The 9,449-nt window shown below is 35.8% G+C and overlaps 1 protein-coding gene and 1 long non-coding RNA gene across 3 annotated transcripts; one reads left to right on the forward strand and one right to left on the reverse strand.

Annotated features, from left to right (window-relative positions):
• Window positions 1-749: 749 nt before the first annotated feature.
• On the forward strand, window positions 750-7,938 carry LOC132052239 (auxin-responsive protein IAA1-like). Of its 2 annotated transcripts, XM_059443680.1 has the most exons (5): window positions 753-1,116; window positions 6,781-6,956; window positions 7,038-7,152; window positions 7,420-7,481; window positions 7,614-7,938. In XM_059443680.1, exons 1-5 carry the CDS (start codon window positions 914-916, stop codon window positions 7,646-7,648), a joined length of 591 nt encoding a protein of 196 aa, XP_059299663.1. In that variant the 5' UTR covers window positions 753-913; the 3' UTR covers window positions 7,649-7,938. The 2 variants fall into 2 exon arrangements, with proteins under 2 accessions (XP_059299662.1, XP_059299663.1); XM_059443679.1 differs by having other exon boundaries at window positions 750-1,116; window positions 7,420-7,938.
• On the reverse strand, window positions 1,558-8,998 carry LOC132052241 (uncharacterized). The gene is made up of 2 exons (XR_009413964.1): window positions 8,845-8,998; window positions 1,558-3,552 (listed from the first exon to the last, which is right to left on the reverse strand). It is a non-coding gene; the product is annotated as an uncharacterized LOC132052241 (long non-coding RNA).
• Window positions 8,999-9,449: the final 451 nt, after the last annotated feature.

The raw sequence follows: 9,449 nt of genomic DNA on the forward strand, positions 1-9,449 counted from the left end.
CAAAAACAAAACCACTCATAGCATGGCTAAACTGCGCAAGCAAAGACATGCAATGGGCACATATAATCCAAGTCCTCCACCACGGTTATTCTTTTTTCTCTTTCAAATTAAGATAATATATTATACGTTTATAGCATTTCATAAGTTCCACCAAGCTCTCTCTAGAGAGTTTTCGATAAATTAGAGTATTGCTTTACGAATTTTTTTTTGTGACGGTATATAAAATTCAATCAAATATAAGCAAAAGTGCAGCTACTCTCAATGAAAACGAGTGAACATAGCTGCTTACAATTTGAATTAAAAAAAACATCCTAAAAGGTTTCTTTTGTAATTTTTTCAACTTTCTTATCGATAAGATAAAAACTCTTTGAAGAAAAAATAGTATAAAACCAAAAATCAATTTACAAAGGGATACAAAAGTAAACTAATGCTCTCACGGTCTTCTTCGTCAGTCAGCTTATAAACTTACCACTTTAATATCGGTGTAGCTCGTTATACTCGATATACATATAGCTAGTAAACACATATTTACATTTACTTTTAAACAATTTTATCGATCGTGCAAAGTATTTAGCGCGCTTGGTATAGAGTAAAAAGTGAACCCCTTAAATAAGAAAATAGCAAACGACTTAATTAAAAGAAGAGAAAAGCCTACATGGACCCCCAAAATGAAAGTAAATACTTAATCAAAATGGAGATGCATGCTTTCCCATCATTTACGTCCCTCAATTAATGGCATGAACCAAAAGGTACCGCACATCTGTGTAGACGTGTTAAGAGGAGAATGGTCTAATTAATTAATGATAGCCTTCTTCCACATTAATCCAAAGCTTATACAATAGCCAAACATCACGCCCAACACCTTTCTTAGCCCATTCTTCCCTTTCACAAAATACGTACATACAGTATTAAGATGAAATTTGATACCTCCAGCCTGAGTCTCGAGGAAACTGAGCTCACACTGGGCTTATCAAGAAAGCAAATATGTGGTATAAAACGTGGATTCTCACTGCCCGACGAAGCTATTGAGTTGAGCCTCGGTACCTTTACTGCAAGAAATCCTCATGATAAAAGCTATGAAGATGAAATCTCCAGTGGAACCAAACATTCCGCACAGTAAGTTCCCTAATCAAATAGTACTAAGTTTAACTTCATATGTATCATAACACATGAGATTTTTAATCTAAAAAAATAATATTTCCTTCGTTTGATTTTATGTATCCTAGTGTAATGACTAGTAATTTGATTGGACATGGAATTTAAGAAAATAAATGGGACAGTAGAAACTGGCGGTCTTAAATTTAAAATGTGTGTAATGTACTAAAATACACTTTGAGTACTCTTCTAGCCTTGGATATATCATGTGAATTGGAGAATTACCAAATATAGAAAGTGGAAGTCTTTTTTAAACAAAGTAAAAAGGAAAATAACGCACATAAATTGAAACAGAGGGAGGGTGCTAGTATTGTGACTTTTCTGCGTAGAACAGTAAATAAAGGAACAAATACTGATGTTTTACACTAGATACACTGATATTACAACAAGAAATCTGAAAACTCACCACTCAAACACTGCTAAGACCTTAAATTACAACCTAAAATTCAGTTATACAGTGCATAATAATGAGATTACACAGATTTGATACTTATAGACATTCGAGAGGCTAGACTCTCCTAAATGATTCCCTTTTTTCTGAAAATACTTCTCTGAATATCTTTTTGAAGCTGTCCTGCCCCTTTTTCTCCAGAAAAATCACCCTAGTACATGAGTAACTAAGTTTTTCAATTGTTTATTTTGGCCTCCTAGAATAAGTTTTTATAACCTGAGGCTCATCATTACCCTCCCCTATAAGAGTCACCCTTTCCTCAAGGTAAAAGTCAGGAAATTGTAGATCGATGATAGCATAGTCCTCCTAAGTATTCTCAAATTCTGCCAGGTTCTTCCACTTGATTAAAACTTCCCACTTACCATTGATTAGCTTCCTGGTCTGCCTTACTACTTTAGGCTCAACTTGAAGCTCCAAATCTTGCGTAAGAAATAGAGGTAGGTTTTGAGCAGTAGTAGTTAGTAGCAAGCATTTTCTCAATTTTGAAATATGAAACATTGAATGAATGCGTGTTCCAACGGGCAACTCCAACTGATAAGCTACGGGACCAAGCTTTTTCGGAATCTTGAAAGGCCATAAAAGCTGGGACTGAGTTTTTCATTAATCTTCTTAGCTAAAGAATGTAGTTTGTAGGGCCGAAGTTTGAGATATACCATTTCACCAATCTCAAAAATCACTTCTCTATGATGTCGATCAGCTTGATTCTTCATTCTTTGTTGTGCTTGTACCAGATGATATTTGAGTTTGGTCAAGATCAGATTTTTAGTGTGCACCTACTTATTCACATCTTCCATTGCGTTGTCATCCATGTCAAAACTTGATGGTGGATCCCTCCCATATAATGCTTTAAAGGGTGTCATACCTGCAGATCAGTTAAAGGATGTATTAAACCAATACTCAACCCAAGATAACCAGTGAGACCATTGCTTAGGATTTTCTCCTGCCATGCAACGAAGATATGTCTCCAAACTCCTATTCACCACTTTTGTTTGTCCATCGGTCTCCAGATAGTAGGAAGAGTTATAAAGATAAGGTAGTACCTGTTATTTTGAACAATTCCCTCCAAAATTGGCTTATGAACACACAGTCACGATCAGACACAATAGATTTAGGAAATCCATGTAATTTAACCACTTCCTTAATGAAAACATCAGCCACATTTTTAGCATTAAAAGGGTATGAAAGTGGAATAAAATGTGCGTACTTAGTAAGACAATCCACCACAGCCAATATAGTATCAAACCTATTGGATTTAGGAATAAGGCTAGTAATGAAGTTCATATTTACATCCTCTTATACATGATGAGGTATAGGTAACGGGTGGAGTAACCCCACGGGACTCAAAGTTTGACACTTGTTCTTTTGACTAATTTCACACCTGGCAATACATCCCTCTTTCCCAATAGATATTCTCGGACAGCCTTTTATATGTGCGAAGATACCCTGAATGGCCTCTTATAGGAGAGGAATAGAACTCTTTCAATGGCCCAGGTATTCGAGATGATCCTTTTGGCAAAACCAAGCGTTCTTTGAATAGTAGACATCCATTCTTCAAGTTGTAGTTGTCATCTACTAGTAATCTTGAAATTAGCTTTTGCAAAATAGAAGCCATTTTGGTGTCTCGTTGTATTTCTTGGTCTCATTTCTCCTTGTCATGATATTTCCAAGTTGAAAATGCATATAACTCTGCAGATTCCCCGCTTCTTGACAGCGCATCAACTACTCTATTTTCAGTACCCGATTTGTACTTGATCTCAAACTTATAACCCATGAGTTTGGAAACCCATTTCTGTTGATTCTCACCCATAACTCTCCATTCCAGCAAAAATTTAAGCGTTTTTTGGTCAGTTTTAATTATAAATGGCTGAGAAAAGTCCGGCATCGCTAAGCAGACACTTGAGTGATCGCCAACTTCAATGCTTCAAATACTTGTTGAGCTTGTTCTCCTAACAAAAAAAACATCTTTCTTTAATAATCATTAAAGGGGCAATATGTAATCTTACCATAATCTTTGACAAACTTTCGCTTAATTCGTAAGTATATCCTACGAGTCCTAAAAATCCCCGCAATGACTTGATAGCTCTAAAAACTGGCCAAGATATCATACTCTCAATCTTGGAAGGATTTTATCGCACTCCTTCATCGAAGATGATATGACCCAAATATTCCAGTTTAAGTGCATTTTTCTCGTTGATTACCAGCTGGTTCTGTTTGAAAATATCTAAAGCAATCTTCAGATGTTCAAGATGAGAAGCATAGTCTTTCTACTGTAAATCAAAATATTATCAAAGAACACAAAAATAAATTCTACAAATGTTCCCTGAAAATATCATTCATCAATGACTGAAAAGTCGAGGGTGCATTGGTCAAGCAAAATGGCATGACCATAAACTCATAACGTCCCTCATGGGTGCGGAAGGCCGTTTTCACTTCTTCTTCTATTTGAATGCGAATCTGATGATAACCTGACTTGAGATCCAACTTGGTAAATATGGTGGCTCCCCCTAACTCATCCAGTAACTCATCAATGCATGGTATTGGAAAGTTATCAGGAACTTTGATGTCATTGGGAGCTCGGTAATCAACACAAAAATGCCAACTTCCGTCCTTTTTCTTAACGAGTAACACCGGACTAGAATATGGACTAGTACTAGACCTAATTATTCCAGCATCCAACATCTCCTGGACTAAACGCTCAATCTCAGCTTTTTTAGAATGAGGATATCGATTCCACAAATGACGAATGTTATGGCGTTTTTCCGTATTTGAATAGTAATAGCATCCAAAGAACTCACCGAGAAACGTACGGTGGACTCGAAGCTTGGGCGCATACTTTTGGGTAATCAGATAACAAGTCCTCGATCTCCTTTGATGTTGTAATTGTTTCGCCTTCATTTGCTGTTACGTGATTCAACTCAATCAAGAATCCCTTATTTAATTTCTAATGTATTATTCATATCTCTAACAATACACTATCTCTTGTTTGAACCATAGCTGGATCCCCTCGAAGCGACACCAATCTTCCTGCATCTTTAATTTCATGTTGAGAAGTTTCTAGTTTACACTCATCTCATCCAAAGTGGCTAGCCATTTCATCCCCAACACCACGTCAGTTCCACCCAAGTCAAACAAAAAATAATGTCGGTGAATTTGTACGCCTTACACATCTAACCACACCCCTTTGCATACTTCATTCCCATCAACCTGTTGACCATTACCAATTGTCACTTCAAATCTGTTGGTCTTCTCAATAGGTAAATACGAGTGATGAGCAAGCGCGGAAGATAAAAAAGTATGGGTAGATCCGCTGTCCATTTGTCCCACAAATTCCATAGTTTTTCCTCCTGTAAGGCTCACTACTGAATTCATATTCAACACTATCATAGTAGCCTTTTGTTCTCCTTCGTCTACATCATCTCTTGCAACTACGAAGAATTCTTCTGTTTTCTTTTCATCTGTGTTAGATGCCTCTGAAACAAACAAAAGGTTCAGTTGCCTATTTTTACAACAATGGTTAGGGCCAAATTTTCCATCACATATGAAACATAACCTTAACTCTCTTTTTTCGGCATTTTATGAATCAGACAACCTTCTGAATTGTCCCTCGAATTTTACTGAAGAAGACGCATTAAAACCAGTTGATTTTGCTACAATTTTCATTTGCGAATCAACGTTGTGTCCTGCTGCTCTGGATTGATCCATATGCTTCAAGTATGTTTGTGACCCAAGAGTAATTGGTTCTAAACACAACTTGTTTATTGCTTGAACTGCCAGTTTAGATTTGAACCCTTGAACTTGCTCCAAAATAGAATTTCGATCCTCCACCTTTTGAGCCATCTACATTATCTCCCTCAATGTTTGAGCCCGTAGAAGCATCACTTCTGATCGAATTTCTTCCTTAAGACCATTCAAAAACACCCTAGATAAGAACCCATCAGACTCTTCCTTCATAGACGCTGACACTTTCTCAAATTCTTCACGAAATGATGGAACAGTGGTGACCTGCTTTAGCCCCCATAAAGACGGCATACTGGTTTCTCTTTTGGGAATGATGAAATCGGTTGAGCAACTCTTTTTTGAAGACTTCCCAGGTTGATATAATTGTCTAGACTCTAACTAATAATACCAATTTAAGGCTTTTCCTTCCAAACAAACACCGGTTGCCTGTAATCTTTCTGCTTCAGAAACGTCATTCACTGCAAAGTATCGTTCCACTTTAAAATCCATCCCAAAGGGTCCTTTCCTTCGAAAACCGGTAGTTGTAGTTTTCGAATTCTTCCCATCTTTTTCCCTGTTGAAGTTAACATTGCTTCCCTTGCAGATCTGGTTTGAGAAGCGGATGGTTCTGCCATTACAGTTTGCCCTTGTGGTTCAATTCTGGCAAGAGACTCTCATTTCTTGAAACAATCGTTCCAGTTTTCTGACATCTTCTCTTACCCCTGTCAAATTAGTTTGGACTTGTTCAACTCGTCCCCGCATTTTACTCACCATGCCGGAACGTTACCTCTCTTATACAAAATTTGATAGACTTTTCTGCGTGGAACAGTAAATAAAGGAACAAATACTGATGTTTTACACTAGATACACTGATATTACAACAAGAAATCTGAAAACAACCACTTAAACACTGCTAACACCTTAAATTACAACCTAAGACATGAACGACATTCAGTTACACAATACCTAATAATGAGATTACACAGATTTGATACTTCTAGACATTCGAGAGGCTAGACTCTCCTAAAGGATTCCCTTTTTTCTGAAAATACTTCTCTGAATATTTTTTTGAAACTGTCCTGCCCCTTTTTCTCCAGAAAAACCACCCTAGTACATGAGTAACTGTGACAGTTACTAAGTTTTGCAATTGTTTATTTTGACCTCCTAGAATAAGTTTTTATAACCTGAGGCTCATCATATTGTAAAATTAGTAACATTGTCAATGTATAAGTACTTAATACATCAAAAATTCTATGTTATCTATTTATTTCCTTCCTTTTTTTATTTGTATTGGTTAATCACATGTAAAGTAATAAGGCGAATAGCTAGGTTCAAGAAGTACAGTCCTTGGATCGATGCATGGTTGTGTAAATTGTAACTGTAAACATGCTTTTTTGTTCTTTTTAACGAAAGAGTAGCGTGCTTAATTTTTCACTATATTTTCAAAAATATATTAGGACACAAGTAGTTGGATGGCCACCAGTGAGATCACAGAGGATCAAGGTAGCAAAGAAGTACGTGAAGGTGGCAGTAGATGGAGCTCCCTACTTGAGAAAAGTTGACTTGGAAATGTACACAAGCTATGACCAGCTGCTAAATGCTCTGCCAAAATTGTTTACTTGCCTAACTATTTGTAAGTATTCAATCTTTAACAGCTTCTCATGAATTTGATTCTTGAGGCTTTCTTTTAAGAGAAATAGTAACTTTTAAACAGGTAACTTTCTAAATGAGAGGAAGCTTATAGTCCCTACAATTAATGGTGTGGAATTGTTGCCAACTTATGAAGACAAAGATGGGGACTGGATGCTACTTGGAGACGTTCCCTGGAAGTATGTTTTACATCTTACACTGTCAGCTTGCCTAAAAATAATTATAAGCAATTGTTCATAATAAGTGAGGTTAATAATTTGAACAATTATATTAAAGAAAGTAACTTTTCCAATAGGTTAGACGAATTGATAGGATAAAAAATATTTATTCCTATTGGCAGTGTAAATAAGCTAAATTTATTTTATCTTTTTCCTGGCTCTTAAGTGAGTTTAGTTTAATTTCTTGCGATTGACCTTTTCTTAATTATGATCCATTTTCTTTGACAGAATGTTTGTTGAATCTTGCAAGAGGCTTAGGTTGATGAAGAGCTCGGAGGTCACCGGATTTGGTACGTACATTTTAGCTGCCTTCTCAATTTGTTACTCATGCTTAGAGTTGTTAAATTAGCTTATAAATAAATTTCGTATACCATACTTTACTAAATTGACTAATTACTTTTGATAATGGTGTATATATGCAGCTCAAAGCACAAGCTTATTACTGTTGAAATGCTGATTAATTAAAGAAGTACTCATATTGGCCTGCATGTACATATATAGGCTCTTATTTTGCCTTCTTTTACTACTATTTCTGTATCTGCACCTAGTTAGGGGACTTTTTCTACTCTTTATTTTATGCATCTCATTGTATAGTAGCTAGCTAGCTAGCTATGCTTTCTTGGGACACTTATAGATCGTGTCACAAAATAAGATCATATAAAAGATTTTGCGATGGTATGGTGTTATAAGATAAAGCATAGAGATAAACATAGCGCGTTTTAATAAAGGAATAATTATTTCGCATAACTATCTCGAAGAGGTAATTATTGATATTAACTATCTTTTAATTTATTTATATTTAGTAGCTATAGTGATTTATAAATTACCATTCATAGCTATAACAAAATACATCAAACAACCGTGACTGGAGGAGTTTAGGGTGTGGGCTCTCCCCCTGCCCGCCTAGGTTCGAACCCAGCCAACCACATTATTCTTCTTACAGCCAAATACATATGAAATACGTTCAAATACAGTAAGTTGCCCTTTAATAAAAGAGTAGATATATATGGAAGGGAATAATTAGCATTTGTCCTTTTGGCTCTCAGAAATTAAAGGGAGAATCACCCATGCATATCCTATGAGAATTAAGTTGGTATATATATATATATATGTGTGGTTCTTTCAAACATGTGTATTTGGTTTTTGTTTTTGTTCAAACTTCAAACTGATCAACTCAAGACAGCAATACATCATGTAAAAGATAGGCAATTGGTAATATTTGCTATTTGGGAGAAAGAATTACTAAATATTGCACTATAAAAGGTGAAGCTAAACAAATATTCAATCTAAATTTTTCCCAATCTATTTGAAGCAAGAGGAGACCTCATACATAAGCATAGAAAGGAGTCATCAGCTATAATACCAAACAAACAAATATGGATTGGAAAAAACAAATCAAACGCAAGAGATTAAAATTAAATGTTTACATGGAAAAACCTTTTCAACGTGAAATGTAAAAATCAAGGGACTCCCGGCCCAAAAAGCTCCAATATATCAACAAAAGAGTATAATCGTTCCCCAAAAAAAGTCATAATATCAATGCCCACAAGGAGCAACATAGCAACAACAGTAACAACAAAACAATGAAAGAAATGAGAGAAATCACCGCAGAAACAAGCTATTGTTCATGGCTCAGAAACTTAAGCTACAAACCTCAAAATCTGATCTTCATCGTTCAAATTGAAGAATAGAATGTTGAGAATTTCCACTTCAAATTTAAGCTCGATTCAACGATTAACGAATTGGAAAACGTAATTTGAAGCAGTCTGATTGTAAAGAAAAATTTCTAGAGCAAAGATACAATTATTTTTTCGGAAAAGGGCCAAATATATCCCTGTACTATCGGAAAAGAGTCAAATATACCCTTCGTTATACTTTGGGTCCAAATATACCCCTGCCGCTATACTTTGGGTTCAAATATACCCCTTCACAGTTAAAGTTGACCCAATCCTACATGGCATTATTATTTTAATAAAATAAATATTATGTGGCATGCTACCTCACTTACAAACCCAATTTTACCCCTCCCCTCCCTATCTTCTTCAACCCCACCTTCCCGTCTACTACTACCATCCTTATGCCCACCACCATTGATTAAATATACCAAGGACTGAAGAAGACCTTCCATTCTTAAGTCATAGAAAATTCAAATGCACAACATTAATGCTAAAGTCTTAGCTTTGAATCAATTGGATTTTGATTTGTTGTCCCTCTATCAATTTATAATGCATTTGACATCTCTTTCATTGCGATTGTTT

Source organism: Lycium ferocissimum, chromosome 4, assembly GCF_029784015.1.
Source record: "Lycium ferocissimum isolate CSIRO_LF1 chromosome 4, AGI_CSIRO_Lferr_CH_V1, whole genome shotgun sequence".
In the NCBI taxonomy this organism is placed as follows: domain Eukaryota; kingdom Viridiplantae; phylum Streptophyta; class Magnoliopsida; order Solanales; family Solanaceae; genus Lycium; species Lycium ferocissimum.